General features: G+C 40.7%; 1 protein-coding gene across 4 annotated transcripts in view; it reads right to left on the reverse strand.

Moving 5' to 3' along the window:
* Positions 1-7,811: 7,811 nt before the first annotated feature.
* TAF1 (TATA-box binding protein associated factor 1) overlaps positions 7,812-20,820 on the reverse strand; it is a 70,536-nt gene continuing 57,527 nt past the window's right edge. For 3 of the 4 annotated variants that reach the window (XM_018043788.1, XM_018043787.1, XM_013976402.2), the window contains exons 33-39: positions 19,479-19,546; positions 18,815-18,931; positions 14,960-15,085; positions 14,079-14,180; positions 13,667-13,823; positions 12,935-13,112; positions 7,812-9,710 (exon numbers count right to left, since the gene is read on the reverse strand). In XM_018043788.1, the coding sequence (XP_017899277.1) occupies positions 9,491-9,710; positions 12,935-13,112; positions 13,667-13,823; positions 14,079-14,180; positions 14,960-15,085; positions 18,815-18,931; positions 19,479-19,546 (968 nt within the window). In that variant the 3' untranslated portion in view covers positions 7,812-9,490. The remainder of the gene's footprint in view (positions 9,711-12,934; positions 13,113-13,666; positions 13,824-14,078; positions 14,181-14,959; positions 15,086-18,814; positions 18,932-19,478; positions 19,547-20,820) is intronic. The other variant, XM_013976404.2, reaches the window with a different exon arrangement.

Raw genomic sequence — 20,820 nt, forward strand, 5'->3', positions numbered from 1 at the left:
TGTGCCAGGCACTGTGCTGAGCACTTCATAAGCACTATCTCATTTAATTCTCACCACAACCTTAGGAAACTGAATGTTACTTAATTGCTAGTAAGCTGTGGAAGCCACAAATGTAAGACTGTATTTCAAACCACTACAAACACTATTTCTAAGACACTTGGATATGAAATGTGGGATTTTGTTGATTTTTTTTTTCTTTGTAGTCCAGAAATAAATTCTACTGGAATCTGGAGTTACAGCTGGCAATTAGAAAGTTGCAGAATGAAAATGCATTGCCCCAACTTTTCTATTGTAAATTGACTATCCAGCCTATAACTAGCTTATGATTTGCAACTTAGATACTTTTGGAGAGTAAATATCATGAAATCTCAGACTACATCTCTTTTTAGTTTCTTAACCAGGAGTCTAAGAAGTACCTGATATTATATACAAAACTTATGCACACACTGCTATATTTAAAACAACTGACAAGAACCTATAGCACAGCACAGTGAACTCTGCTCAATATTCTGTAATAACCTAAATGGGAAAAGAATCTGAAAAAGGATATATATATATATATATATATGTATAACTGGATTACTATGTTAACACACCTGAAACTAACACAACACTGTTAACATATTCCAATATAAAGCTTTAAAAATTCGAGACAGCAAAAGAGACACAGATGTATAGAACAGACTTTTGGACTCTGTGGGAGAGGGAGAGGGTGAGATGATTTGGGAGAATGGCATTGAAACATGTATAATATCATGTAAGAAACGAATCGCCAGTCTAGGTTCGATGCAGGATACAGGATGCTTGGGGCTGGTGCCCTGGGATGACCCAGAGAGATGGTATGGGGAGGGAGGCGGGAGTGGGGATCAGGATTGGGAACTCATGTACACCCGTGGTGGATTCACGTTGATGTATGGCAAAACCAATACAATACTGTAAAGTAAAATAAAGTAAAAAAAATAAAAAAATAAAAAATAAAAATTCTTTAAACAAAAAAAACTTTATGTATATTTATATTTTTTGTGGAGGGAAAATTCAGTTTTTACCCTATTTTCAAAATTGTCCATACTCCAAAAACTGGGTAAGATCCATTGTTTTAACCATTGTTAGATAGAAAACAATGATAAAAGGCTGAAAATTCCTTACTGATAAGAAATCAATTAGTTTTAAGTTTACATATTGAGGCCTAGGAATTTTTGTAATGTATCAGTAATATTGGAAAAGCTTTATCAAATTGTCCAAATCAGGGATTAGAGAAGGATGGGGTGAGGGGTTGGAACAAGTCTCCCTATCACTTGTTTTTTTGATTAAGTCGTGCCCAACTCTTTGTGATCCCATGGACTGTAGCCTGCCAGGCTCCTCTGTCCATAGGATTTTCCAGGCAAGAGTACTGGAGTGGATTGCCATTTCCTTCTCCAGGAGATATTCCTGACCCAGGATCAAACCCATGTCTCCTGCATTGGCAGGCGGATTCTTTACCACTGAGCCACCAGGGAAGCCCAGCTGGGAGGCTTAAAAAAAAAAATTCTCCTTCTAGACTGGTGAGCTTCACCACTACATACCTAGGAGTTACCTCACACACCCCTCCCAGAATCTAGAACCTTTGTTTACTAATAAAAGTTTATCTTAGTTCATTTCAGTTCAGTCGCTCAGTTGTGTCTTGACTCTTTTCGACCCCATGAATCACAGCACGCCAGGCCTCCCTGTCCATCACCAACTCCCAGAGTTCATTCAAACTCATGTTCATCAAGTCAGCGATGCCATCCAGCCATCTCATCCTCTGTCATCCCCTTCTCCTGCCCCCAATCCCTCCCAACATCAGGGTCTTTTCCAATGAGTCAACTCTTCGCATGAGGTGGCCAAAGTACTGGAGTTGCAGCTTCATTAGTCCTTCCAATGAACACTCAGGACTGATCGCATTTAGGATGGACTAGTTGGGTCTCCTTGCAGTCCAAGGGACTCTCAAGAGTCTTCTCCAACACCACAGTTCAAAAAACATCAATTCTTCGGCACTCAGCTTTCTTCACATTCCAACTCTCGCATCCATACATGACTACTGGAAAAACCATAGCCTTGACTAGATGGACCTTTGTTGGCAAAGTAATATCTCTGCTTTTCAATATGCTATCTAGGTTGGTCATAACTTTCCTTTGAAGGAGTGTCTTTTAATTTCATGGCTGCAATCACCATCTGCAGTAATTTTGGAGCCCAAAAAAATAAAGTCTGACACTGTTTCTGCTGTTTCCCTATCTATTTGCCATGAAGTGATGGGACCAGATGCCATGATCTTCGTTTTCTGAATGTTGAGCTTTAAGCCAACTTTTTCACTCTCCTCTTTCACTTTCATCAAGAGGCTCTTTAGTTCCTCTTCACTTTCAGCCAAAGGGTGGTGTCATCTGCATATCTGAGGTGATTGATATTTCTCCTGGCAATCTTGATTCCAGCTTGTGTTTCTTCCAGTCCAGCGTTTCTCATGATGTACTCTGCACAGAAGTTAAATAAGCAGGGTGACAGTATACAGCCTTGACGTACTCCTTTTCCTATTTGGAACCAGTCTGTTGTTCCATGTCCAGTTCTAACTGTTGCTTCCTGACCTGCATACAGATTTCTCAAGAGGCAGGACAGGTGGTCTGGTATTCCCATCTCTTTCAAAATTTTCCACAGTTTATTGTGATCTACACAGTCAAAGGCTTTGGCATAGTCAATAAAGCAGAAATAGATGTTTTTCTGGAATTCTCATGCTTTTTCTATGATCCAACAGATGTTGGCAATTTGATCTCTGGTTCCTCTGGCTTTTCTAAATCCAGCTTGAACATCAGGAAGTTCATGGTTCACATATTGCTGAAGCCTGGCTTGGAGAACTTTCAGCATTACTTTACAGGTGCATGAGATGAGTGCAATTGTGTGGTAGTTTGAGCATTCTTTGGCATTGGAATGAAAACTGACCTTTTCCAGTCCTGTGGCCACTGCTGAGCTTTCCAAATTTGCTGGCATATTGAGTGTAGCACTTTCACAGCATCATCTTTTAAGATTTGAAATAGCTTAACTGGAATTTCATCACTTCCACTAGCTTTGTTCACAGACATGCTTCCTAAGGCCCACTTGACACTATATTCCAGGATGTCTCGCTCTAGATGAGTGATCACACCATTGTCATTATCTGGGTTGTGAAGATCTTTTTTGTTTAGTTCTTCTGTGTATTCTTGCCACCTCTTCTTAATATCTTCTACTTCTGTTAGGTCCATACCATTTCTGTCCTTTATTGTGCACATCTTTGCATGAAATGTTCCCTTGGTATCTCCAATTTTCTTGAAGTGATCTCTAGTCTTTCCCATTCTATTGTTTTCCTCTATTTCTTTGAACTGATCACCAAGGAAGGCTTTCTTATCTCTCCATGAGTTCTCGGAACTCTGTGTTCAAATGGGTATATCTTTCCTTCTCTCCTTTGCTTTTTGCTTCTCTTCTTTTCACAGATATTTGTAAGGCCTCCTCAGACAGCCATTTTGCTTTTTTGCATTTCTTTTCCTTGGGGATGGTCTTGATCCCTGTCTCCTCTACAATGTCACGAACCTCCATCCATATTTCATCAGGCGCTGTCTATCACATCTAGTCCCTTACATCTATTTGTCACTTCCACTGTATAATTGTAAGGGATTTGATTTAGGTCATACCTGAATGGTCTATTTCCCTACTTTCTTCAATTTAAGTCCGAATTTGGCAATAAGGAATTCATGATCTGAGCCATAGTCAGCTCCTGGTCTTGTTTTTGCTGACTGTATAGAGCTTCTCCATCTTTGGCTGCAAAGAATATAATCAGTCTGATTTCGGTGTTGACCATCTGGTGATGTCCATGTTTAGGGTCTTCTCTTGTGTTGCTGGAAGAGGGTGTTTGCTGTGACCAGTGTGTTCTCTTGGCAAAACTCTATTAGCCTTTGCTCTGCTTCATTCTGTACTCTAAGGACAAATTTGCCTGTTTCTCCAGGTGTTTCTTGACTTCCTACTTTTGCATTCCAATTCCCTATAATGTAAAGGACATCTTTTTTTGGGTATTAATTCTAAAAGGTCTTGTAGGCCTTCATAGAACCGTTCAACTTCAGCTTCTTCAGCAGTACTGGTCAGGGCATTGACTTGGATTACCATGATATTGAATGCTTTGATTTGGAAACAAAGAGATCATTTTGTTGTTTTTAAGATTGCATCTAAGTACTGCATTTCCAACTCTTGTTGACTATGATGGCTATTCCATTTCTTCTAAGGGATTCCTGCCCGCAGTAGTAGATATAATGGTCATCTGAGGTAAATTCACCCATTCCCGTCCATTTTAGTTCGCTGATTCCTAGAATGTTGACGTTCACTCTTGCCATCTCGTTTGACCACTTCCAATTTGCCTTGATTCATGGACCTGACATTTCAGGTTCCTATGCAATATTGCTCTTTACAGCATCGGACCTTGCTTCCATCACCAGTCACATCCACACCTGGGTGTTGTTTTTGCTTTGGCTCCATCTCTTCATTCTTTTTGGAGTTATTTCTCCACTGATCTCCAGTAACATATTGGGTACCTACCGACCTGGGGAGTTCATCTCTCAGTATCCTATCATTTTGCCTTTTCATACTGTTCATGGGGTTCTCAAGGCAAGAATACTGAAGTGGTTTGCCATTCCCTTCTCCAATATCCTGATAATTAAAAATTTGCAATTCTATATTTTTTCTAAAGCACTTATGTTTACCAAAGGATCATTATGAATATTGTTACAAGGACTATGTGTATCAGAATTATAGGTATGCATACTGAAAATGCACATTTCAAGCCCAGGAATTTAAATTTACAATAAGCAACCCCTATTTCCATATTGCTGTGATGCTTGTTTTAAAAACAGTTGATACAGAGGATAGCATTAATTTGGGAATGTTGCTGCTTATTTAACTTATATGCAGAGTACATCATGCAAAATGCTGGGGTGGATGAATCACTAGCTGGAATGAAGACTGCCAGGAGAAATATCAACAACCTCAGATATGCAGACGACATCACTCTAATGGCAGAAAGTGAAGAAGAACTAAAGAGCCTCTTGATAAAGGTAAAAGAGGAAAGTGAAAAAGCTGGCTTAAAACTGAACATTCAGAAAACTAAGATCATGGCATTTGGCCCCATCAGTTCATGGCAAATAGATGGGAATAAAGTGGAAACAGTGGCAGATTTTATTTTCTTGGGATCCAAAATCACTGAGGATGGTGACTGGAGCCACAAAATTGAAAGACACTTGCTCCTTGGAAGAAAAGTTATGACAAACCTAGCAACGTATTAAAAAGCAGAGACTTCACTTTGCTGACAAAGGTCCATCTAGTCAAAGGTATGGCTTCTCCAGCTGTAATGTATGGATGGGAGAGTTGGACCATAAAGAAAGCTGAGCACTGAAGAACTGATGCTTTTAAACTGTGGTGTTGGAGAAGACTTTTGAGAGTTTATCCCCTGGATTGCAAGGAGATAAAATCAGTCAGTCCTAAAGGAAATCAGTCCTGAATATTCATTGGAAGGATTGATACTGAAGCTGAAGCTCCAATACTTTGGCCACCTGATGCAAAGAGCTGACTTACGGAAAAGACCCTGATACTTGGAAAGATTGAAGGCAGGAGAAGGGGGTGACACAGGGTATGAGATGGTTGGATGGCATCTCCAACTCAATGAACATGAGTTTGAGCAAACTCTGGGAGATAGTGAAGGACAGGGAACCCTGGCATGCTACAGTCCAGGGGGTCACAAAAAGTCGTACATGACTTAGTGACTCAATGACAGGGAACTAAGATCTCTCAAGCCACATGGTGTGGGGGAAAAATCACTTGGAAAGAAAAGAATCACTTGGGGTATCTGTAAAATATACAGACCACCAATTTTCCCTAGGCATTGTGATTCAAGAAGGTTGAACTGGGGCCTAGGAATCAGTGTTCTTGAAGCACACCAGTGATTTATCTTCAAAGTCAGGGGAGAATATTAGATTATTATATTCAGCAAATATTTGCAACATAATTCCTAAAATTATGTTGCCAAAGAAGCTTAACTAAACTACCAACAGGAAAAGACTGGCTATTTTTACACTGATACAGAACTCATGTTTTGGAAACACAATCCTGAGGTCACCTTTTCAAGCTCAATTCTACTCCCACTGAAAAATTTCCCACTACTTTCAGGATATAGACAAAACTTCTTACCAGGGTCTACAAATGCCAAGAGGTATGGTTTCCTTCTTACTGCTTCTCTATCCAATACTCATCTTTCTGGTCTTAAAGGTGACCCTTCTCCAGTCCAGTTTCCCCATTAGTAAAACAGGAATAGTAACACCTATCTCAGATGGTTCAGGATCAAATGAGATCAGGTAAGAACTCTCTGTACGGAAGCTGGCAAAGTGAATGGCAGCTATTATTTAATCAAATCAAGCTCTGTTTCTACTTATTCACATTGAGTTCTTCAACCCACCTGCCATCTGGTTTTTGTACCCACCATTACAAGGAAACTATTTTCACAAGGCTCACCAACTGCCAAGTCCAAATGACAAATTTCAGTCTTTATCTGATTGACCTTTCTGCAAGTAAGGGAGAGACAGAGGATGAGACGGTTGGATGACATTACTGACTCAACGGACATGAGTCTGAGAAAACTCTGGGAGATAGCGAAGGACAGGAAGCCTGGTGTGCTGCAGTCCATTAGGTCACAAAGAGTTGGACACACCTTAGCAACTGAACAACAAAAAATGTGTATCCTGGTTTCCTCATACTTCTGGCCAGTCTTTCAAAGTAACTTTCTTGGTTCTTTCATTGCTTCCTTTTTCAGACTTTTATGTTTTATCACAACAACACATGCTTATTTATACACCGATGACAGCTACTCAGCAAGGTCTTCCTTGACCATTAAATCAGAACCTTCACCCCAAACCCTCTCATATCACTTTGTCTTCAGAGTACTTCTCTCACTCTCATTCACTTATCTGTCTTCCTCTCCCATGTTTTATTCACTGCTATAGTCAGAGCACCAACAATAATGCCTGGTACTCACTAGGCTCAATCAATGTTTCTTCACTAATTAAGTGAAATATCCCTCACATTTAATCATTTGTAGATTCTACCTCCCCTCAATTCTCTCAAATCTTTGCCTATTCTTGCATAAGAACAACTGACTCATACTTTGCTTAAATGACTCACAACCATATCCAGTCCTGTTCTATAGTCCATAGCCCAAACTGCTGCTAAAATTATCCAAATCCTTCAATAGATTCTTACTATCTTCAGGATTAAGTCCAGATTCTTTTGCATAGAGAGCTCTCTGTGACCTTCGTGTGTGCTCAGTGGCTCAGTCGTGCCAGATTCTTTGCAACCCATGGACTGTAGCCTGCCAGGCTCCTCTGTCCACGGGATTCTCCAGGCAAGAATACTGGAGTGGATTGCCATGTCCTCCTCCTGGGGATCTTCCTGACCCAGGGATCAAACCTGTGGGTTTCTTATGTCTCCTGCATTGACAGGCAGGTTCTTTATAACACTAGCGCCACCTGGAAAGCCTGGTGGCTCAATAAATGCTGAATGAATGAATGAATCCCATGTACCCATCCAATCTCCTAAACCAAAATTCTGGAAGTCACCTTCCATTTTTCCTTCTCCACTCCCAAATGCCAATTGGTCATCAAGTCCTGTTGACCTGTCCCCTAAATATCTTTCAAATTTACCCTCTTCCTCCCTATCCAAATGCCACAGTCCTAGTTCAACTATATTTGCCACCTTCCAAACCATTCTCCACACTACCACTGGAATTATTTTTTTGTAATTTTTATTACAAAAATAATATGTTCTTATAAAAATTCAAATACAGAAATAAAAGTACAATGCCCCACCCTGTATACAAATAAGCATATAGCCCCTTCCCCTCCAATTTCATTGCCCAGAGGTTATCACTGTCAACCACTTTGTGTAAATCCTTTCAGACTTTTTCCTTTGCATATACAAGTATATATAAATACATATAAATATATACATGTGGTTTTATCATTTATAAAAATGGGATCACACTTGTTACACATGACTCTTCAATTTATTTCATTCAATATACTGAGAATTTCTAAAACACAAATCATATTTTATCACTCCACTAGCACATTTCATTCTCCACTAGCACATTCTCATTAATATAAAATTCACATTCATTAGCATCAAATTCAAAGCTCTTGATGATATGCTTCCTGTCCATCTTTCAGTCTCACCTAGAGCCATTCCAGCATGGAGGGACTGGAACATAAACCACCTTAAATCCTTTCTGGAACAAGGCAGGTACAAACAAACAAACAAACAAACAAGGAACACACTCTGCTATTTGCCATTTCTGGAGTTTGGCCTTTTCATTTCATGTGACACTCTGCCTGGACTTTTCCATCTGGCAAGCTCCTACTAATTCTTCAACAGTCAGCTTAAAAATTATCTCTAAGAAGACTTCCCTGACTTTTTCAGACATGACTGTTCCTCTATTTTCTCCTATGTTTTATATCTAGCTTAATTGCACTTATCTTACAGTACTGTAATGATTTATTAACATGTTTTGAATTTCACTCTCCCTCCCCCAATTTAATGGTGAGATCTTTCAATAAAAGGAATGTGTCTTATTTAATTTTGCATCCCAAGGAGCTGATAGAATGCTTATCATGGAGCAGATGCTTAACAAATCTGTTGAGGATTTTATGATTCTAGGAACATTTACTGAGTACCTATTCTGCACAGAACCATATCCTAAGCATGAAAAGAAACAGAAGACACAGTCTTTGCCCTAAAGAACTTACCATTTCCCTACCATTTCCCCTGGAGGGGGAGGGACAGAACACATTTACATGGCGACATATCATTTCTGACATATATGCTGTTTCAAAGATTTATAATTTATTTGCCTCCAATCCACTTAGGAACAAGGCATTGTATAATCAAATAAATAATAAATAAAGGGCAGTTCAGTTTGTCCAATAGGTTTATGGTTTTAGTGTGGTACAGAGTCCACCAGAACACAATTCTCTGTCCCAACAGGGGGCTGTCAATGGTTACAGCCTGCAAATTAGAAAACTGAGATGATATCATGCTTGGCAATTTTCTAATACATCAAGAGGACATAAAGTTATTAGATATTTCATAATTTCTCTTCCTTCCCCAGGAACAAAATGATACCAAGAGCAATTAATAGAGTTATGGAGAGCATTGCAGAAGGAGGAGAGTGCTCTCTTTTTGTTAGTGGTGGGGGAAGGGGGTTGCCTGGTTTTAAATCAAAGGGTGGCACTGCCCCAGGAAAATCAGAAGAGTTAATTTATTATCATTTACTTATTATTTTTTAAAAAGCTACAGTATTAATTAATTTGGTAGTTTCAGGATCAGACACTGTAACAAATAAATATAAACAAATGGGGGAAAGGTGAGCCACCTAGGCTGGAGAACAGGGAAGGCGGACCAAGGAGGCCGAAAGGAAGCCTCATTCATCAGAGTCCAAGTCACTGTCCCCAGCAATGGAGTGGAAATCCTCACTGTCCTCCTCGTCCTCTGACAGCTGGACCTGGCTTAGTACGCTCGGCCCAGAGCGTTGCTCTTCCTCCTCATCTTCTTCCTCCTCTGATACCTCATACCCACCGATGCTGCTGAAGCTTGTGTCTTGGGTGTTCGACTTGGGATCAGGCTCCTCATAGCTCCCATAACTGAGAAAAGAAACATGTCATCTCTCAAGCTCGGACACCATCCTCTAGCTGACCAGTCCCGTTCTCAGTGCCACCAAGGGATCAGCCCATCTCACCTCCCCTGGCCACTAAAATGATGGCTCTGGACTGTTCTATGGGTACCTGAGAAAAAAATGATCCTATTCTAAAACATCAACTTGCCAACTTCATATACGCAAGAATCTGAATGAAACTCCCCTACACCTGAACAACACGCTGCTAGCTTACGTGACCATAAATGCTCTGATAAGCCTCGTAGGTTTGTTGACCACTTATAGCCTCACTCACCTACATATCCAATTAGTCAACAGTCCTAAAGATTCTACCTCTTCAATATATCTCACCTTTATCCCCATCTTTCCAGCCCTATTCTGCCTGCTTTGGCTTCATTCTTTGAGATCTCTGGCCTGCACCACTGTAATCAGTCTTCTTCCAGTCTTGCTCTCCCCAATTAATTTCTTCACATTTCTGCCAGAGTGCTCTTTATTTTTGTTTGTTTGTTTATTCTTAATTTTACTTAAAAAAAAATCACACAAGTAATGAACGTTTACTGGTTTTAAAAAAATTAGAATATACACCAGAAAAAAAAGAAAAAAATCACCAATAACTCTACTACCCAGAGATAATCTTTCAGTATATGACCTTCCAAATTTTTTCTATGCAGTTTACTTTGATGCTTAAACATTTTTTTTTAATTTACAAAATTGGAATGCTCTATATACTCTTCAGGAATCTGCTTTTTCACTAACGTTTATAATGAACATCTTTCCATGTCAATAAACATACATTGATAGCATCATTTTAATAGCTGTGTGGTATTCCACTGTGTGGCTGTAACATGATTTATTTCAGTCTCTCACTAGAACATTTAACCTGTCTTCAATTATTCCACTATTAGAAACAATGCTGTGATAAACATCCTTGTACAAACATCTTGATGAAGGTTATTTTATTATTCCCATGGAATAACTCCCTAGATATGGAATTGAGAGGCCAAAAAGGATATGCATTTTTTAAGTTTCTGATTTGTAAGATAAATTGCTATACCTTTCTCACCTACCCCATTTTTTCAATTTCTATTACCAACCAGTGGTTTCTGAATGTCCTTTTACTCACATCTTTTCCAACACTGGGCATTATTATTCATTTTAATCTTTGCCCATCTGATAGGTAAAAAATTGCATTTGGTTGTTTTATTGCATTTCTTTGATTCTTAGGGAAGCTAAGTTTTCATAATTTATTGGCCATTTGCATTTCTTCTGTGAATTAATTCATGGCTTCTGCCCATCTTTCTTCTGGGGTACAGAGCAATCTTTTTAAAATACAGATTTGATCATACTACTCTCATTCAATGTCTGCTCAAAATTATCAGGCCCTTCATGATTTGGTCCTTATCTACCTCTTTAAACTGTCTCTATTACACGGATCATGATGAAAAGCACCAACCACACTGAGCTACTTGTATTCTTGAGAAGTGTTTCATGTCTCTGTGTGTTCATACATGCTCTTCTTGGTCTCTGGAATGCCTTTCCCTTTCTTCTTCATTTAGCTAATTCCTACTCTGATTCAGCTTAGTTTCTCTAACCAGCTCCCCTACTCCACTCCTACCCGAGCCCCAGAAAAATCCTGTGGTTTCCTATCACAGCACTTTTCATGTTACACTGTGATCATCATCTGTTTGCCTGTTTTAGACTTCCCACTAAACTGAACTCCTTGAAGGAAGGGATAACATCCTAGTTGCTTTGTACTTGTGACAAATATTTGCTCGATGAATTAAGACTCTTAACTGCTTGCCGGATGTGTGCTTAGTCGCTCAGTCATGTCTGACTCTGTGACTCCATGAACTGTAGCCCCCCAGGCTCCTCTGTCCATGGGGATTCTCCAGGCAAGAATACTGGAGTGGGTTGCCATGCCCTCCTCCAGGGGCTCTTCCCAACCCAGGGATTGAATCCCAGGTCTCCCTCATTGCTGGTGGATTCTTTACCGTCTATGCCACCAGGGAAGCTTGCTGGATACCTTTGGCTTAGATGTATCATATTATCTTAACATATCCAAAGACAAATTCATTTTTTGCCTCCTTTCCCACTCCATCTAATACCTGTATTCCCTCTTTCTTATGTCAATGACATTCGCATTCATTATGTATCTAATCTCCTTACCTCTTAAATCCAAATGATCTATCCTCTAAACAGCTCTTAAATATGTCCCTTCCCTTTCCTCCACTCCTAACAGATCCTAGTTGAATTTCTTATTATTGCCCTGAAAGTGAAAGTGAAGGCTGCTCAGTCATGTCTGACTCTTTGTGACCCCATGGAGTCCATGGCATTCTTTAGGCCAGAATACTGGAGTGGTTAGCCTTTCCCTTCTCCAGGGGATTGTTCCAACCCAGGGATCGAACCCAGGTCTCCCACATTGCAGGAGGATTCTTTACCAACTGAGCCACAAGGGAAGCCCAAGAATACTGGAATGGGTAGCCTATCCCTTCTCCAGCAGATCTTCCCAACCCAGGAATTGAACCAGGGTCTCCTGAATTGCAGGTGAATTCTTTACCAACTGAGCTATCAGGGAAGCCCAATCATTGCCCTAGAGTTATTTAACACATAAACTTGATGTTACTTTCTTTTCCTTAAAGTGATGATTCTCATTAACCACAATCCACATGTCTTAGCACACCAGTTAAGGTTCTCTAACGACATAATCCCTTGCTGCTTCTAGAGTCACAACTCCCAACAACTTCCCTTTGGTCTGAAATTTCTTTGCTATATTTCTGTGCCTTTGAACATACTGTTTCACCTCTAAGGATCTCCTCACCTGCTGCCACTTATATACTTAGTAGACTTCTATTCATCCTGTAAGGCCGAGTTCAAATGTCCCCTCATTTGTGACACTCCCTGATTACTCCAAGCACAGTGAGACACTTCCTCCTCCTCAGTGTGACTTGGCACTTTGTACTAAACTTATGCTATATAGCTCTTCTCACACTGTATTGCAATGATTTTGTATCAGTCTCTACCACTAGACTGTGAGCTCCTCAAGGGCGGGATATGTCTTGCTCCTTTGTGTATCCCCAAGGGCCTAGCATAGTGCCTGGCCCTAGTAGGTGCTCAAGCAATGTTTGATGGATGAAAGTAATATGATGCTGGGCCCTCTGACATCACAGCTGAGCACTGATGCCACAGCCCCCGTAGCATGTTGCTATCGATTACCTGATATAGCTATCCTCCAAACCATGAGAAGCCTCCCCACCGTCTCCCTCATAGGACATCATGCTTTCTTCATTTTCCATGCCCATCCTTGTGTTTTCTTGAAGCATGCGGGGCTGTTTGGGTCTTATCCCACCAGATCCTACATCCGAGTCACTTCCACTTTCACTCAGCTGGATAGCTATGAAAAGAGAGAAATCCTGAGATAAGCTTGACAGAATTAACATCTTTGGCTTAGTCCTCCAAAACTAGTTAATCCCATGCATCTACACAGGTATCTTGCCTGGACTCTTCACCTCAGAGGACTGCCTAGGGTCAACACTGACAAGATTTATAGTTTTGAAAATGAATTAAAAAACCATTTCAGTCCAATCTGTTTTTTTCCCCTATCATCTCCTTCTATATTCTTCCCCTACTATGGCAATTAATTCACAAAACATCTCTTTTTCTTAATTTTCTTTCCCTATTGCCACATATAACACATCTTTCTCATTTTTATCAAGTATTCAAATCAAACTTGCTGCTTTGGCATTGCTTTTCTGACTATCATCTTTTTCCACCTATGCTGTATTTTTTCACCTCTTCTAAGACCAATGAATTTAATCATCCTATGAGTGAATGCTCAGCACCCTGAGGTCTATTAATGGGACTTCAATAAAAGAACAGCTTTTGGTAACAGCATATGTGGCCCAGAGCTTCCTCTGAGCCCTGAGTGTGCTATGGTGGGCTATGTACCAGAGAAAGGATTATCTCCTTCTTCATCACTCCCAGCATCTTCCTCATCATCTTCTCCTTCAGACATAAGCAAATCCTCATACAGGACACTGGCTTGAGGCTGTTGCACAGTTCCTTCCTCTTCATCTGCAAGATCACCATCTGCATCTTCACCTTCCTAAATAAGACCAGTTGAGACCATTAACTGACCAAGTAAGAGACCAGAAGCCACCACCAGCCGCCCCCTTGCTGCCTTATAAGATATAATTTTGGTGGATAGATTTGGTCAGCTGGTTCCAAGGATTAAAGTCATACTGGGCCTCACTATAGAGACCCTATGGTGTCACCTGGGGACTTGGCCTATCCTGTACTTCTGGGGCACCTACCATATAAAGGTATAATGAAACCATAAGCTTTCTGTAAGCATACTCACTGGGGCTGGTGTCTTAGGTTTCCCATCCTCCTCCTCATCATCATACCCTTCAATATCTACATCAGAGTCTTCCTCGCCCAGCCTACCTCGGCCCTGGTGCATCTGAGTAAGGAACACAAATAGCACATCATTGAGGGACACGCCGGTAGGAGGAGTTAACCAGGGGCTCTCACCCAGGACAGATGCTCCTCCCTGATATCCCGGCCAACCCCACAGCTAGTGGGGACTGTTACACAGCTCAAAGCATGTGCATTTTCCCCCATTCATTCTTTGGAAATCACAGGTAGGGTAAAAATTAAACCCAAAGAATAGGAAGGTCCTTGGTCTGTTATTAGTATAGCATCACAAGGAGACTTCCTTTCTAAACAAGCTTTCCCTAGCTTGTGTTGGACTCTTTGGGACAGAAAAACCCTCCTGGATTTTGCACTCGCCAGTGGAACCTTGACCGAGATCAGCTGATAAGATTTCTGGCTTCAGATCAGGAGTATCTGCTGATACCTCTAGAAAAGGCCAATTTAAAAAACTTAATTTTAAAAACAACTTTGATAACAGATGTACAGTAAAGTAGCAGGGCAATTATTTTGAACTATGTCTCTGAATGCAGCTGGTCTTTCCAGTCAGGCTACTCTGATGCCTCACACACTTTTCACACTTGTGTCTTAAGTTCTGCTGTGCCTGACTCTGCCCATGATGACAGAAGACAAGCCAGTCACGTGACCTGCCACCGTCCCACCTTGGAATCACATTTCCAGGCTTTCACTCCCAGGGCCAAGGGGTCTGATCATCATCCTTGACACATGTTATATATCACCACCATCACTCACCCATCCCCTACCCCTAAGCATACTACCAATCTCACTAAGAGAAAAAGACTATCCTACCTGTGTCACCTGCTTTTCTGGAGTGGCAGTGGGAATATCCAGGACAGACATATTGCTCTCATCTTGAAATACAGAGGCATCTCGAGACATACTGAGGGATGTGTTGGTATCATACAAATCAGGAGGCTGTGGCACAAATCATACAACTTAGCTTCTATTTAGTAAAGGGAGTAAAAAATTCAGAGAACTCCCCTTTAGTGCATTCACTGAAGAGAATGTCATGCAGAACAATCCATTTAAGGAAAAAAAAAACATAGTTTTGACACAGCGTTATGGGCAAGTTTTGGGGTATCTCACAAATCTTGTTCATTCTATCAAAGAGGCATCCAATGTATATGATCAGAAGCCTGAAGTAGAAAAGCATCCAAGCTATGGGACAATTCTATGTCCTAATAGCCTCTCTGGTCAATAACCTAATTTCTTCTAAGTGTGGTCTTATTGCTTTTAGGCCCAGGGCTCCACACCACTGCTATTCTGACTGTTTTGGTGTAGAGACATCTAAAATGGGATAAAGAAATGTCAATTCCAACCAGAACATGGAAAGGGGTAATAGCTTCTGAGCTCACTAGAGGATAATACGAGGCAAAATAGCATGGTGAAAAACCACAGACTTTGGAGTAAACTGTCCTAGGTTTGAGTCCTAGCTCCACCATTTGCTAGCTGAGTAACTTAAACAAATAACTTAATGTCTCTAAATCTTAGTTTCAACTTTAAAACATGGATGGTAATGTTCACCTCACATGGTTGTTGGGAAAATTAAGAGATGTGTATATATGCTCCTTACCCCATGCCTGGCAGTCAAAAAATTATAGCTTCCTTCCCTCTTCCCTCTCCTAAAGTGAAGAGGGATTTAGCAAATGGACTATTTAGTGAAAGGAGGGTGTGCGAAGTAGCTTCAGTCATGTCTGAGTCTTTGAGATCCTACTCTGTCCATAGGGATTCTCCAGGCAAGAATACTGGAGTTGGTTGCCATGCCCTCCTCCAGGGGATCTTCCTGATACAGGGATTGAACCCGAGTCTCTTATGTCTCCTACATTGACAGGTGGGTTCTTTACCAATAGCACCACCTGGGAAAGGAGGGCAGGAGGGACTAAAAATTAACAGGCTAGCAAAGCCTGCTCATTTAGGAAAGGGCTCTCTAAAAAGTTGGCTGAGGGTAGAAATATCACACAGTTATTAAAAATGTCTTCAAAGACCATTTAATGAAATAAAATGCTCATAATATAATGTGAAGTGAAAACAAGACACAAAATAATAATGACCAATTTCACATTATAAATGCACACACACGCACATTATAGATTTGAAGAAACACACCAAAATGTTCACAGTGGTTTGGTTCTTTCTCAGTGGTGGACTTGATTTTTAAGTAATTTATTTATTCTGTATGTTTCCCAATTTGTCACAATGAACATGTTACTTTTATCAACAAAGAAGCCACATATGTGTTACTTTGCTGTTGGTTTTGTTTTTAAAGCAAACAAACAAGGCTGAACGGGAACAGGGTTCTGGAGAAAGGAAAAACTGAATTCAAAAGGATTACAAGTGCAGATAAAGTAGTTGTGGAACAAAAGAAGAGAAAATTAGGGAATGAAACACTATGTGGAAAAATATACAGCAAGCAATTTTAGATAACATGTCAAGCTGAATGTATAGTGCAATATAAGCTGGGTAGAAAGAGTTGAGTGAAAATACATTGATTACCACCCATTTAGAGGTGGCAGTAAAGTATGATTACTGTCACATTTCTACACAACAAAATTGTATTAAAAAGGCAAAGGCAAAGCACTCGCTCAGTCATGTCTGACTCTTTGCGACCCCATGGACTGTAGCCTATCAGGCTCCTCCATCCATGGGATTCTCCAGGCAAGAGTACTGGAGTGGGTTGCCATTTCCTTCTCCAGGAAATTTTCCCAACCCAGGGATCGAACCCGGGTCTCCCACATTGCAGGCAGACGCTTTACTGTCTGAGCCACCAGGGAAACTTACACACATTTTAGTATTTAATAGCATTTGGGTTTGAGAGTAATATTAAGTAAGGACAATCACTCACATGCATCTTCCTCAGGTTCAGAGGTAATGAACTGGGCTTACTAAATGTGTATATATGAGTGAAGGCAATGATAAGAGAGTGAACTGGAATAATGAAGAGGCAATACCTATACCCTACTCTTACCAGGAGATCCTTTAACTGCACCAAACAGCTACTGCTCAGGAGGGAGCACAGTTGCCAGGTTTTCCTCAGCTATTTTGAGACAGTATGGGAGGGGAAGGACTCACCACAGGGCTAGACTGATGCTGTCATAGACCAGAGCAAACCATATGCCGCTCTCCTGAGGAATGATGGCTAAAACCCAGGCTTTAACTTACCAGAAAGGGTCTGTGGAAGCTGCTGGGCCTATTAGCAAATAGGACCTTCCTGGGGAACATCACTCACCCAAGCCCCCTTGACCCAATCTGCCCACATACTCCTAGAGCTTTTCCTTGTTCTGGGCCTGGAGGAAGTATCTTAGGGCTCTTTGTATTTGGCCCCTCAGTGACCTAGGTTTTAGGGTGAAAGAGAGAGTAAAAGATAGATAGGGAGACTGTATGAATGAGATATAGACAGCAATTATCCAACAAAGATCACACAGGCTGCATTTATTAGTTCAGAGTGAAACCTGAGCAGAATGAAAAAGTTTTCCAGTGGGAATTGGGAGAAACTTGCATTAGAATATTTGTAAATTTGAAAGAACCTCTGAGAACCCTGTAGATGACTTTCATACACATAAGGAAATAAACATTTACGAATGTCTACTGTGTGCTAGGCAAATGGCCTCATTTAATGTCTACAACAATCTTGAAAAGTACATTTTAGAGAAATGGAAACTGGATTAGAGGGGTCAACTTCCCAAAGTTCACAAAGCTAGATAGCAGCAGAGCTAAGACTCAAAGCCAGGACTGTTTTATACCAAACTTCATGTATTTTCCACTTTACCACAGTGCCTCCAACACAGTTATAGTCTGGTTAAGTCCTAGTCTTCAAATATGCTGGCCCTCTAAGAGTACAGTATAGATGAAATACTCTTAGCATTTTCAAGGGTCAGATCAGAAAGACTAAAAATTTCTTATTAATCTTGTTCTCTAGTCTTTGACATGGAAATTTAAGAACATTATAAACATTACCTTCTTCATTTACAGGGAGGGAAAGTCAATCCAGGAAAATGGGTGATGTCTGAGCTACACTAAGACAATTCAGAGGGAATAATGTGGCCCATGTCCATACTCTTGGGATGTCACAGAACCCTAATGGGTGCTTCCCAGGTGGTGCTAGTGGTAAAGAACCCGCCTGCCAACACAGCAGATGTAGAGATGTGAGTTTGATACCTGGGTCAGGAAGATCCCCTGGAGGAGGAAATGGCCACCCACTCCAGTATTCCTGCCTGGAGAATCCCACAGATAGTAGAGCCTGGCGGGTTACAGTCCAAAGGGTCGCAAAGAGTTGGACACGACTAAAGCGACTTAGCACAGCATACACAGAACCCCAATGCTGGGGGCAAAGGAACTCCAGGGATTCAAGAGGATGCCTTTGGCCATGGTAGTCAGGAGTCTGGTACTCCTAAATACTGCCTAAATGACTAAGACCCCACCCCATTCATACATCCCACACCTGTCTCTTTTGGATCCAACAAGGCTACCAAGACCCATGGCCCTCACTCACCTTAGCCTTTGAGAAGACAAGAAAGCACACGAAAGGCATATGAAGAGGAAGGACAGAGAAGAAGGGTATCTCAGTAAATACATCTGTTAACATGCTCCCAATTTCCAAAATCAATAAGAAAACTGTAAGAGGAAGTTTCTAGTCCTCAGACTTACCTGAGGTGTGTAAGGCCCTGGGGTCATTGGGTCCAAGCTTTCTAATTCTGCTTCCTCCAAAGCTGCTTCTTTAGCTGTACAAATATCCTTCTCAAGTTGAGTCAAATGCTCATCATACTGAGAAAGAAAAGTAGAGAATTCATTCAACATGTGTTTTAGACATTAAGCAGCAAACAAAAATCCCTGTCTTCGTGGGAGGGAGGTTCAAGAGGGAGGGGACCATGTACATCTATGGCTAATTCATGTTGATGTATGGCAGAAATCAAACCAATGTTATAAAGTAATCATCAGTCAATTAAAGATAAATATAATTTAAAAAGTTAAAGATGAGCACAGAAAAATAAGTTTATAAAAACCACTTTCTGATGAACTTACTAAAGTGATGTCAGCCTGTGAAAAAAATCCCTGTCTTCATGAAGCTTCTATTCTCGTGGCAGGATACAACGATACATATGGTAATAAAGTAAATAATTATACACTTATTAAAAACATTTAGTGCTGGGTAAGAAAATAAAGCAGGGAAGGAATACAGACTGTGGGTTGAGGGTTGAGGTGGGATATTACATATTAAAAAAGGATAGGCAGAGAAGGCCTCCCTCAGCCCTAGGGAACAAAAGGGTTCCAAAAAGTTAGATCCTACAGGGACCTCCTCTTTTTCACTTACTTCAGTCAGTGTCTGGTAACAGATGTTCACAATCTCCTGAGCAGTCTTAGTATACTGACTTTCAGGCCCTATAAATGAAAAAAGAGAATGCCATTACTTTAGCTCCAGAAATGCACTTTCTGTCACCAGCAGTGGTATCCTCTTGTCCTGCTGCTGCTGCTGCTGCTGCTGCTAAGTCGCTTCATTCGTGTCCGACTCTGTGCGACCCCATAGATGGCAGCCCATCAGGCTCCACTGTCCCTGGGATTCTCCAGGCAAGAACACTGGAGTGGGTTGCCATTTCCTTCTCCAGTACATGAAAGTGAAAAGTGAAAGTGAAGTTGCTCAGTTGTGTCCGACTCTTAGCCTAGGTCCAAAAAATCATGCTTCAGCTTTAACTTGGACTCTTGCTCTAATTTTGGAGGTGGAAAATTTCAAACACACACAAAACCAGAGACACTAACATAATGAACTCCCATGTACCTCTTACCCATCTTCAACGATTATCTATAAATGGTCAATCCTGTTTCATTTTACACACCAACTTTCACACTCTTCCCAAATTATTCTGAAGCAAATTCTAGCATTTCATCCATAAATTGTTCACTATGTGTCTTAAAGGACTCTTTAAAAGAAATGAACATGGACAATTCTATAATGGTAGATACATGTCATTATACATCTGTCAAACCCATAAAATGTACAATATCCAGAGTGAACTCTAATGCAAACTATGGACTTTGGGTGCTAATGATGTAGATTCATCAGTTGCAACAAATGTATCCCTCTAGTGGGGGATGTGGATAACAGGGGAGGCTGTGCATGTGTAGGGGCACAGGGTACATGGGAATACTCTGTACCTTCTGTTCAATTTTGCTCTAACTGCTCTAAAAAATAAAATACAGTAACAACTATTGAAAAAACAATGACTGAGGATTTCCCTGGTGGTCCAGCGCCTAAGACTCCATGCTCCCAAAGCATGGGGCCTGGGTTTGATCTCTGGCTGGGGAACTGGACCCCACGTGCTGCAACAAAGAGCCTGCATGCCACAACTAAGACCCAGTGTAGCCAAATAAATAAACGTTTTTTTTTAATTAAAAAAAACTGTATTATACCTAAGGTAGCTAACAACAATTCTTTAACATTATTAAATGGCCAGTCAACATTCACATTTCCCCAATTGTTTTATAAATGCTCTTTTACATTTTTTTTTGGAATTATAATCCAAATAAGGTCCACATACTGCATTGGACAGATGTGTCTCTTTAAGATAGTTAACCTACTGGGTGATTCTTAACCTAACTACACAGTTCCCCATACAGATTTTGTTATAAGTTGTAAATTGGTGGCTTGCAGGTCTATC

Source organism: Capra hircus (assembly GCF_001704415.2).
Source record: "Capra hircus breed San Clemente chromosome X unlocalized genomic scaffold, ASM170441v1, whole genome shotgun sequence".
NCBI classification, from domain to species: domain Eukaryota; kingdom Metazoa; phylum Chordata; class Mammalia; order Artiodactyla; family Bovidae; genus Capra; species Capra hircus.